This window comes from Pterocles gutturalis, unplaced genomic scaffold (assembly GCF_000699245.1).
Source record: "Pterocles gutturalis isolate BGI_N339 unplaced genomic scaffold, ASM69924v1 scaffold41482, whole genome shotgun sequence".
Lineage (NCBI taxonomy): Eukaryota > Metazoa > Chordata > Aves > Pterocliformes > Pteroclidae > Pterocles > Pterocles gutturalis.
In genome coordinates, this window is record NW_010114316.1 from 17,909 (window position 1) to 30,586 (window position 12,678).

The 12,678-nt window shown below is 40.3% G+C and overlaps 1 protein-coding gene across 1 annotated transcript in view; it reads left to right on the forward strand.

The window, feature by feature from the left end:
- Nucleotides 1–1,213: 1,213 nt before the first annotated feature.
- The window catches only part of MET (MET proto-oncogene, receptor tyrosine kinase), a gene marked incomplete at its 3' end in the record, with an annotated part of 57,787 nt that continues 46,322 nt past the window's right edge, over nt 1,214–12,678 (forward strand). The window contains exon 1 of the mRNA XM_010074788.1: nt 1,214–2,421. Within this exon, the coding sequence (XP_010073090.1) occupies nt 1,222–2,421 (1,200 nt within the window). The remainder of the gene's footprint in view (nt 2,422–12,678) is intronic.

The window sequence follows — 12,678 nt, forward strand, 5'->3', positions numbered from 1 at the left end:
ACTATAGCCAAACTATAAGTGTTTTCCCAAAGTATGTGATCATATTTCTGTTAGAATGCATAATTGTTTTCTCCATGAAAAAGCTAAATTTGGCTTAACAACTGTCATGGCATTAACAGAAAATGTCTGGTGTGACAGGGCATAGCGTGGACACTGCACTGAAACGCTCATAACCACAGTTCATTTAATTGATCTTCTGAGGGGGTGAAATATCACACTAGTCATCTGCCTCTAGTTTTTCAAGCCACATCAAACAATTGTGTGGAGAAGTAAAAAAAAGAAAAGTGCTAGGTTTTTTGATTTCATCAGTTAATGGCTGTAGGTCACTTGATACCCCTTTGTTTACAGTGCAGTGATACGCCTGTATCTTGTAAAGGTTCACCAGAGTGACTTACTGCTGTGGTACAGGGCCTAAAATAAAACTTGCACGTGCCAGGCACCACATGATGCATAAAAGATTCTAACAATATATTATAAAAGCTTGTCAGCACTTGGGAAAATGACTATTCCAAGAAGTACAGCTGGCTGAAAAAACCCATTCTTTTTCCAAAAGGAGCCCTTATGATTTGGGGAGCTGGAGGGGAGGGAGAGAGAGGGGTTTCTTCCTTTGGTCTGGTGGAGAAAAGTCTCTTCCTTGGTTAATGAAAAATGTCAATGGAGTAAAAGAGAAGCCCACTTCCAACTCAGATCTTCACATTATTTGATGTCTTTCCTATTTCTCATTTTTGAGCAGCTGTGCGAAGAACCAGCTCAGCCCCTTGAGGAACTTGCCAAATATCTTCTATCCACACACTGAAGTGCTACAACTGCTTTGTGTGCAGTTGTGTCCTGAGTGTGCTGAGCAGATTTGCGTTCAGGTACCTAGGCACCATCCTATTCTAAACTGTATCAGTCAGCTGGTTTAATGCCAATGTGGAAGGAGTCATCTCCCTTCTGCTGCTGTACAACACACCGAGGGGTCTTGCAAAATTCATCATGAGAAAATCCTTCTGTGAATTGTTCTGAAAGCAGTGATATGGGTACCCACAAAGAACGGTAATCGTAGCAGTTTCCAGCACAAGACTATTCATGACACTAAGAAAGACTATGACACATCTTAAACTGAAATAGTTCATCTAATACATGCAGCGTAGAAAGTTTTCTGTTGACTGATAAACTGATGTTTATGAAATATAACCTCTCTTTCCTTTAAATATATTTTGACAGATTAAATCTCTGACAATGAAGCCTTTTACTGCATATCCTTCTGGGTTTATTGTATTCCTGTTTGCCTTGCTGCAGAGGAGCCATGGACAATGCAAAGAAGCAGCTAAAAAATCTGAGATGAATTTGAGTGTAAAATATGATCTTCCTAACTTCATTGCAGAAACACCAATTCAGAATGTAGTTTTATACAAGCATCATGTTTATATTGGAGCAGTCAACAAGATTTATGTACTAAATGAAACTCTCCAGAACATTTCTGTGTACAAGACTGGGCCCATTTTGGAGAACCCTGACTGCGCGCCATGCCAAGACTGCAAAGATAAAGCCAATTTATCTAACAGTGTATGGAAGGATAATGTCAACATGGCACTGCTCTTAGAAACTTATTATGATGATCAGCTCATCAGCTGTGGTAGCGTGTCCGGAGGCATCTGCCACCGTCACATCATTCACCCTGACAACCCTGCTGACATTGAAAGCGAGGTGCACTGCATGTATTCACCCCGGCTGGACGGAGAAGCAGATAATTGTCCTGACTGTGTTGTAAGCACCTTAGGAACCAAAGTTTTGGTGACTGAAAAGGACAGGTTTGTCAACTTCTTTGTTGGAAACACTGTGACATCTACATTTCAGCCTCCACATGTGCTGCATTCAATATCAGTTAGGAGGTTAAAAGAAACACAGGATGGTTTTGAATTTCTCACAGATCAGTCTTATATAGATGTCCTCCCTCAGTTCCGTGACTCGTATCCCATTAGGTATGTCCATGCCTTTGAAAATGATCACTTTGTCTATTTTCTGACTGTCCAGAGAGAATCTCTTGACTCCCAGGCTTTTCACACTAGAATTATCCGCTTCTGCACTTTAGACTCAGAGATGCGTTCTTACATGGAAATGCCTCTTGAGTGTATTTTTACTGAAAAGCGCAGGAAGAGATCCATCCGAAAGGAGGTATTCAACATTTTGCAAGCTGCCTGTGTAAGCAAGCCAGGTGCAACTCTAGCCCATGAAATGGGTGTTGGTTTGAACGACGATATTCTCTACGGCATTTTTGCACAAAGCAAACCAGACTCTTCCGAACCAACCAACAGATCTGCTGTCTGTGCCGTCTCTGTGCGAACCATCAATGAGTTCTTCAACAAGATTGTTGACAAGCAGAACATGAAATGTCTCCAGCACTTTTATGGGAAAGAGAGCAAATACTGCTTGAACACAGTAAGTGATAATTAATTTGTTACGTTTTGAGACTCTCGTACTCTCTTTACCTACTCCATTGCCAGGTAGCTGTCCCCTCAGTTTCACTTACAAAATGTAAGTCCCTGACCAATTCAGATTATTTATCATTGCTGATGATTCATCTTGATAAGGATTAGTTCCTGTAAATTGACTATGAAAATCACTGAGGTCCTTATGGTGCTAAGAAAGTATTAGTGGAACTGGGGAAAAAATCCTTTTCTTTTTTATTTGTAGGTAATTGTTTTTCTGTGTTCTTGAGAGACTGTGATGCAGATAAATGGAACATTTAGGCAGTTATTTCTTTTGATATCTCAAAAAAGTATTCATTAACATTTGTATCCATGTGCACTGAGGACTCCCTGAAAATATCACTCATATTTTAAACTGTGTTAATGCTGAATCACTGCCCTCTTCAGAAAAAAATGTAAGAGCTGGTTTGGAACATGCCATGAAGAGCCAGATTGTAATACAATTACTCATGCTCGGTACATCAACGGTCCCACTGAAATTAGCTTTCGTAATGAAAGAAGTGTCTATGAAGTGTATCTGAATGAGGATGCTGGTAGTCTCGGGTGGGAGGCTGGCCTCTCTGTACACCACGTGTTCAGATGGTTGCTGCTCTCCAACCATAAAAAGCACACAGGTTATTTCTTCCCTTCTGGTCTCCGCCTGTGCCAGTGTCAGCTCTTGTAAAGGAAATACAGAATCTGGGAATTGGGCACTTCTGACATTTATTTTGAAACATAAAAAGTTGCAGGTTTGAATTGTACCTGCTTACGCAGCAGAGCCTTGAATGTCCTCTCTGGGAAGCTTTTTTTTCTCGAATACAAGAAAAATGGATCTCAGAGGTGTCACGCTGTCCTCTACCAGAGGGCAGGACAGAGCTGTTGCGTTGGGGCTCTGCTCAGCCTCGCGAGCCAGCGTAAGGCTGGGGTCAGGACAGAGCAACAGCTCCACCTGCATTTGGGGCTGGACGGGATCCATCATGCCGCACTGTTGGGATGGCTCCTGGTAAGAGTGGGAACCACAGGCCTTCATCACCCCGATACCAGCAGAGTCCTCCTCAGCCCAGCTGCAAGCACAGGGCATCAGGATGGGACAGCGGCACATGCTCTGGTTGGAGGTGGGAGCCTCTTGCATGAAAGAGAAGGGCTGCTCCTCACTGACAGGGGTGAGATGGGGGGCCTGGGGAGAAGCATCCATTACAGAGCTGCTGTGGCCTCTCCCCAGGAGCGGGAATGTGCTCAGAGGTGGGGTCCGACCCAGTCTGAGCATCATCACAACAGCCTTGGCGTTCGGGGGACACCTGCTTATGGCAGGCTCCTGGTGTTCGACACAGATGTAGGTATTGCCAGCAGATGCTGACACAGCAGCCACAGCAGACGTAGCATTTTATTCCCTTTTTTGTGGGAAAGGTAATCTTCAGGAACTAAAAGGAAGTTAGCAAACATTCATCACAGTAACATCTTATCTTTCTTCACTGTATTACTGTTGTCCTAATTTTTAATTTCAGGTCTTAATATCCTTTTTTTTTTTTTTTCAATTTTTCAGTTAATTTTTAACAATGAACATTGTTCTCTGAAAATACTTTTTTTCCTTATTCCTGGGGCATTTTATTTGTGAGTGACTGTCTTTAAAGCTCATGGCCTTTAACTTATCTCATTCTGTTCTTGCCTATACATCTGTTTCATAAGGTAATCTTTTCATAGCAAAGTATACTATTAAAATATTGACAGAATAATTTGCCACTTTTCACATGCTGGGAAGTTCTTTCCTGTTTCAAAGGCTTTTCCAAAGTCTGCTGCTGCTTTGCATATCAGAACTGAATGTCTTATACTGCAGACGGTTTATTATAGTTGCCCATTTTCAATAAATGTCATCAAACTCTTATTTCTGTTACATTAAATTGATAAAGGGAAAAATGTTCCTGTGATTTCTTGTGGTTCCTTTAAATGGCATACAGGCAGTCAGAAATTCCTGTCCTGATTGTTCGCTTAGCACTGAAATATCAAGACTGTCAAGCTTTGCCATTCCATTTTGTTTCCTTTATTCCAGAGGACTCATTAAGGCTCCAATGAAAAGTGTCCCTTGATTTTTTTCAGGTCTCAGTTGGTCAAAAAGACTGGCAAGAATTTTCCAGGCATCCTTTATACACTTGTTTTTCTCAGGAGTGTAAAATAGACCTGCAAGGTTGGAAGGTGAAGGAAGGGAAGGAGCAGGCAGAAGAAGGAAAGCCCATTATATCTTATGCTTATGCTTGTGTAAGGAATGTCAACTCTGGTCTTCCTTGATTTTGCTGGAGATTAATAATAATAAAAAACCCCCAGACTCCCCAACTCTTCTTAAGCCCTTTTTTGTACATTATAAAAACACACATGTGGGCATAACCCATTTTTTCCCCTTTCTAAGTCACCTTCAGCTTAAAAGAAAGCTTTTATAAACTGTGAGGGTTTGTCACAGTTTATTTTGGCAAAATTCAAAACTTGCTTTTTGTAATGTAGCCAGGATGATCTTTCTCTTTGATGTTGAAAGAATGAAACCACAGACCACTGATGCAAGTGAAAGGCACTGACCACTGTGAGATTAAGTCATAGGACAGTGAAAACAGTACAGCAGTGAATATGGTATACCACTAACTTCAACATTAAAAAGAAAAATGACCCTTTAGCAATGTTTGCAAGGGAGTGCTATCTGATAATTTACAGTTAGAGTCTGATTGATGAAGGCCATTTCATGCTATCAAAAAAAGTCCCACAAGACAATTGTATGTAATTTTGTTGGACTTTGGGTAGTCCATCTTTTTAAGTGGCTGTCCCTCAGGACTGTTCACTTTGAGGCTGCTAAAGGTAGAATTAGACCAAAATAAACCAGAATAAAACATTCAAAACACTTCCTCAACCCATTCTTCTCAATGTTTAAGCATTTAAATAAAAATGCTTCAACTCATCTTGATGTGGTTGACAAAATTTGTTAGTTTTTAGCTTTGTTTCCTAAAGGAATTAAGTTTATGTGGCCATGCTATTGTATGCCTACCTTTCTGTTAGTTGTCCTGACAACCTCAACAATAAGAAATCTTAAAGATGTGAATCCAGAGACAGATCCAATATATGCTCAGGCTGTGGAAATCGATGAAGTGTAAAGAGACCCTTTATAAACATGAGAAGGACTCATAGGGACCAAAGCAGGTGTTGCCCACCCATGGAAGAAGTCTCTGTCAGAGCTTAATTGGATGGCAAAGTCAACCAACCACACGATATAAATCCAGATACATCTGTGCTTCACTTTATTCCAGTGCTCACAGAAAAGTTTATAAAAACAAAATAAAATATTTCCAGTTGTGTTTAAGTGAAATACATAATAAGCCAAAGCCTGGACTCACTGAAGTCAGAGTTAGGAAAAGTTAATCCAATGGCGCATCTGATTGATATCAGATGTACCTCAGTAGAGCTGTGACCAGTTAGCTCTTCCTAATAATTTCCTTCAGTGAAGAGCTGGCTGTCGCTTGAATGACAGCAGGGAGGAAACAGAACTGGCTTTGAATTAAAAGAAAAAATTGGAGTCATAGTAAAGGGGTTTTATTGCCCAAGTCAGGACAAGGATATCTGAAAGGTAGCTGCTGTGGAGAGTTTTGAATCGCTGTTCAGGAATCTCCTCACCCACAATGAAAAGAAAACTGGATGTAGGCTTTTGGCAGAGTTTATTTTATCACAGTTAATCACTATTAGCCCTGGTGTAGTCCTCCTCAAAGCAGAGGAATACTTGGATGAGGAGACAAATGCTGCTGGTTTTTTGCAGACATGATCCGGTAGTATGCACCTCTATCATGGATTAAATGTAATTCTCCAAGTGAGGAAGATGGGTTGAGTTTAGCCTTGACAATCTCAACTATACATTTCAGTTGTCATTAGTTAGACCGTGATCTTATAGGCTTTGTTTAGCCTTTCTGCATCTCTTATGTGCTAAAAAATTGTGAGCCCAGTTCTCCTCTGATACTCAGCTTCAATCACTTTTGACTTCCATGGAAAAGCACCTCTGAAAATGAAATCCAGATTTATCCCAGTAAAGATACTGTGGCTTTGTTTCTTCTACACGGAAGTTCAGGTGACAGCCTAAAGTACTCCATTGACTTTACAGGAAAAGAGAAACCACAGGCAGGCTTTTGCCACTGTGTTCCCAACAAGTGTCCTAAAGCAAGACAAACTGGTTGCCACTCCTGTCAAATGAAAGGCACAAAACAGTTGGGATAACATGAAATGGAAACAGAAGATCACCAAAACAAAAGAAAAAGTGACAGTAAAATAAACACATGGTGATGCTTCTTTATTACTGTTACACACATGATAGATGAGTAAAATTGCGTTATGCTCATATTGTAATGGAAGAAAATAATTGCTGCTTTCTATCAGGAAACCGCAAAGGCACTTATTGATCTGTCATCCTAAGGGTATGTCTAGGAATATTTAATAAAATAAACAGAGACAAATAACTCTTTTGAGGTCCTGTAACCGTAATATCCCACACCATTTGGCTTAAAAAATTTTGGCAGGTTTAAAAATAACACCACATCACTCTGATTAGGAAGGGTTAATGTGGCTTATTTAGATAATCTCACAGCATGGAGGAAATGTTTTTTAGATTGCAAGTAGAATGTGCCTGAATATTTTCCCTAAAAGTCAGGCATCAGAATCAGTCGGATGTTGTCATTTATTCCTCTGGAAGTGCAATATCAAATGGCATACAGCACTCTGCCTGGGCACAAAGCCTGCTCCCATCCATGCAGATTTTGGGCGACATTCTCTATGGGTTCTGACATCTCAGAAGAATAAATGAAGAAGGACTGAGTGATGGGCGATGTGCACTGACACCCTTTAAGTTAAACCATGGTAGTAAGATGACAGGCTGCATCCACGTTCCTGTTCTGTCCTCACTGCCTGTCTGCTGAAATCCCAGGAGGTACTCTGAGGGTCCCCGTTGTGCGCTGTACGGTGGAGTGCAAGGCAGGGTGTGCTCCCCACCCAGCTCCCCTCCACCATGAGGTACATGGCCATCTACTCACCTGGCCATGCAAGACCTGAGACCTGACTGGGGCAAATAGCATGGCCTAAGGGATTGCAGGAAGAATCTGAACTCCAGTTAAGCTGCATATGAGGGAGGCATGGGTATGGGTATGGGTACGGGTATGGACAGAGGTATGGGTATAAGTGTGTAGGGGGTATGGTATGAGCATAGGTGTGGGTATGGTTATCTCATGCTGGGCCAGATTTGGAAGACACATATCTATAGAGGTAAGGACTGTTCTGCCCCTGGGACTAGCCATGTGGACACCATCACAGGGGAGTTCCCAAGAAAAAGGCAAGGCAAGGAAAAAGGCAGGTCAGGGAGTTTCTTTGGAACGTACCACACCGCCCTGAGTGGTAGATATCTTTGCAGACTCTTCTGAGCCCCAGGAGCTGTGGAGTCTGGGATCTGCCCTCTTAGTACCTCAAGTGCTGCAAAACTACAGTTTCCTTCTGATCTCCTGTTGGAGGCCTGTCTCTGTTTGCCTCCCAGTGCTGCTGCTTGGTGTTTTATCATCTTCTTGATGAAAGCTGGATTCCTCTGTGAAAAAGTGGTATCTGTTAAACTACCATTTTCTGCAAAGGGCACTGCTCTATCAGCCAGAGTTACTAATAATGTTCCATTTCCAGACTTTTTAATCTAATTGTTCCACTGAAGACAGGGTTCCCTATTGGTTATTAGTGTGGAAGAGTGACTCTGCTGCTTTTCTCTGGAATTGCAGAGAAATTATTTCAGGCAGAAAGTATTTTTTTTTTTTTTAACACGGATATCTAGATTCTCTGGTCATGTGTTTTTTATGTCTCAGTTTCAGAAGTCCCTTAAATAACACTAAAGACTAGAACTAGACACAGAATAATTTTATTACCCTATGTAACTCTGCAAATTTGAAAACCTTTACAGTGTAAATGTGGACTAGCAGGTATACAGCATTAAGGACACTAACTGGAGATGTGTAATGTTCAGATCTCAGCCTCTTTTCCTGCGTTCAGGCCAAACTCTAAGGCTCCTTTGCCCCAGATTAAGTTCCTGTGTAGTCTGCTGATGGCTATTCTGCAATGGGACCATGTCAGCCCCTCCTGAAAGATCTACTTGGAGTTCTTTATAAACAATTCCATGTTCCAGAGAAAAATAAGCTGATTCTGCAGTGCACTGCATGCAATTCTAAGTCCTGGATTCATCCCACCTAGCTTTGGTAGGTAGTTGAGACATCTAAGTAAGCAATGAATTTTCCTCCGGTTCTGCTGCCAAACGATAGAGACGCATAAATCCTGACAAAGCAGACATCTGCCTTTCAGCTCACTCAGCACCAGTCTTACCTCAGCATTTTCTCTACTTACTCTACTTGATCTGACTCAGGACCACATATTGCTGTCATTATTGCTCACTAAAGCAACAGTAGGTAATTATTATCCAGGAGACTGTTGTGTCACTTGGACTTTCTAGGTGGCATGTGGGTTTCTGATCTCAGACAGCTTTTGCATCAGAATGGAATTACTCCTCATTTCCATATGTACAAGTAAAACCAGAGTCAAATCCCACAGTAAATAAAAAAAAAATACTGCTGAGGAAGAAGCTCCCTGACATAAATGGTTCAGAAAGCAAGTGTAGGTCAAAAAGAAATATTACCTGCACTGTCTATGCAGTGGGTGAAAAGAGTGAAATGTTAGAGGAGGAATCTTGAGGGAAATTATAACAAGAGCTTCATTTTCTTAAGGCACATGTTATCCTGCTTTTATACACATCTTATGGAAATTAGGGCAAATTGAATTATTTTCTCCTCCTTTCTGGACTCCTTTCTATCCCACACATTTCTTGCACCACTGTTTTGGCTAGACATGCAGTTGTTGTGCAATGTTATCTTGGAATAACAGTCTCCATACTCAGCATTATCTTAGGATAACTGATCCACTTGGAATCCACAGCTTTTCTATTTCATCACAGCTTCCATTTAAATAAGGACTTCTATGAAAAATGCACCTGATGTACACTACAAATGTACAGCAAAACTGCTTTTATCAACACAACATCTCCGATGCATTATTTTATTTCTTCAAAATGTGTAATTAGTCAACACCTCTCATTTGATAATCTGTATACTGAGTTAAACGTTAAATTAATATAAGGAAAATCAGCAAAACACAAAGATTACTTAGGTCCATTTTATCTGCTGAATCAATAGGATTTACTTAGTGCTAATGCACTAACCAGATTATGAGAACTAATGCAGCACTGTTCAATGACAAAAGCAAATAACGCTTTGAATGATCTTGACAATAGAACATGCAATCATCTTAATTTATATTAACTAATTACATTTAACATGGATGTCTTTTTACCTGTTACCTTAAGTGGACCATCTGTAGAGTAACTTCCTTCCCTCCTCTCATTTCAGCGAAGTAGATCAAAGCAACAAGTGTTAAGAGTTAGTGGAATGATACTATGTTAAGTTTTACATCAATGGAGTTCTTTAAAAAATCTCTTTCTCTAGGGGTCATAACAGTTTGTGTTATTGACTTCAGTGGGTTCTTGATCAAATCCTTGAAGTTGAAAGTGTACCTTGAAAGTAATTAATCCTTCAGCAATTCTCTCCAAATTGTTCCTTATTTTACAACAAGTAGTATTTGGAAGGGTTGGTTTCCAGTGTAACTCAGACCATGGGCTGTAGCAACACACACTAGTGGCCACTGCATAGTTAGGATTGCTTGATTGCTTTGGTCTTAAATTATTGTTTCCAATTGCTTGATTTTTCTTCAAGTTTCCTACTTTGCATTTGAGATTTGAAAAGTTTGTTCTCAGAAAGGGAACATACTTCTCCTGTAGTTTATAAAAAAAAAAAAAAACGAACTTTGAATTGTTTTCAAATGCATGAGGAATAATGGGAAGAGGAGGAAGGAAGAGGGAAACAATTCTTTGTTTAAAACAGAAAGAGGAAAAAACTCTTTTACCTTTAAAAGTAAAGCTTCAGTGCCTCAGCAGAAGTTTTTATAAACAGGAGAACCCAGTCCCCTGCCTCAGGCGTGGTCAGTTCTCCGTGACCACTGAACTGAGTTCACAGCACCTAAAACCTAGATGTGTTTTTCACTGATCAGAGAAACCAGAAGCACAGCGGATCTGCTTCTATGAAAATTGTTTAGCACATAAATTTGTGCCCACTGGCAACATTGAGCTGTTGCATTTATTTTGCTTCTTTACCTTCCTTAGGATTACAATAAATGCTTGGTAATTATGTCTGGTGCTACTGTGCAGAAACCTGTTTCACAAAGCGTGTAGCATTTTGAATACTGTGTTTTCAAATACTCTTCTCTAGTGATGTGACTTCTGAGTGATTTCTGTTCCATCTCCCAAGAACATGGAGTCCTTGGGAAGAACAAGTTAGTTGTTTGACAAAATAGTACTTGAAGAGGAAAGAAAAATTGCAGTATACCTAGTATCTATCATAGCTGCATTAACATGGAAATTAGCTGTCTTTCTGTGCTGTGAGAGCAGCAGGTGGGGTACACACTGCGTATCCCCAGCAGACTGCTCTAATCTAGCTTCCATGTAGTCTCTACGGCAAATACTAGCTGACTCATCCATTTGGAATACTTCTTTTTAAGGACTTACTGATCCTATCAATATGAATTTGTGCAATAGTTCAAAAGACCCAATCTCTTAATTGATAATATTTGATAAAGGAAGTGAAATGGGAGAATGTGAATGTAATGTAATCCTGGTGCCTATAAGGAACACTATTCACATACATTTGGCCTGCTGTTGACGCAGTACCCATGACTAGTACTGATATATGGCTATCTCTGTTTAGTTACCTACAGTTGCTTCTCTTGGAAATGCAGCAGCAAGTTTTGGGAACTCACACTGCAGTTACACTGACCCAGCAAGTGAGGAGTCTTGCTGTGGACTTGCAGTTGATCATGTTGGCAAAAGCCAACATGCTACATCCAAAGAATTTCTGTTTCTCATGTTCCTCAATTCTGGCTGGCTTCTCTTCTGCCTGTTGTACAGTGCTGGAGTTTGTTCACAAGAGATTCTTTTCTGGTCAATTACTCCCCAAAAAATAAATATGTCCATATTTTTTCCATGTATCGTCACTGAATGTGCTCATAACTGTAAAGAATTCAGACACCCCATGACAGTTATGAATAGTGAGAACAATAAATGTGACTATGAGTTTTTAGAATTTCTAGTAGTAAAATTTTGTTCATTTCACAAACTTTGTCTTGCAAATTGCAGAGAAAAAAGTATTCCCTTGTGACAGAGCTTCTAGTACTTTCAGAGTAGAAAGCTATTTATTCACTCTGACCAGATATGGCATGAAGCCAGGTGGGAAAGGAGTGGGGAGATAGTCCCTTTGCCAAAGGAACTGACGGAAGAAGACATGAAGTGAACAGAGTCCGTAAATGTGCCAGGAGCCAGAAAGTTTGTCCTGGTTATTTTTCTCCTCTCCCCATTTTGTCAAAGAACTATAAGTACAGGATCTTAGTAGTCATCTCTAACTGAGCCCAGAATTTAAAAGATTGGTATGTGACAGCTGGGTAGATTTGTGAGGTTTATGAAATCTAAGGAGTAATTCCTGTCAAAGAACAATGACAGATGGGGCAAATTTATAATGCCCCTCACTTCTGTTTACATGGGACTGGAAAACAGATGACAGGTTCTAACTCCATTCCTCTAACAGACCTCCAGCATAATGCTGGTCAAGTCACTCATCCTCTTCAGGCAACACCCTGGCTTCACTGAGTTATTTGGGCCAGAATTTCACCTCATGTATTTCACATGGAGAGACACCATGAGCAAATGCACTTCTCACCAGAAGAGAAATGCTGCAAACTACCCAGAAAATTCAAATGTGTTACAGAACAGCAAAACTTTGTTGGCTAAAAGTACACAAGAAAATTCTGAGAGGAAAATCTGGTAAGGTTCTTCTGTTCTCCTCACAGTTACTCTTCCTGTTCCATCTGTGGTACACATGAATTCTTCACCATTATGTGCTTAATTCCAGTAGGACACCGTCCTAAAAACTGCAATTTATTATTCATCTTAATTCACTGACCTCCACAACAGAAGAGATAAGCAACTATTTTGGAGATTTCCTAAATGTCCTCATGCACATTAGCCATTTTAATTGGCTTTTGAATTGATTTGTTATGTAGAATCATCTGTATTTTACACTTTATAGCA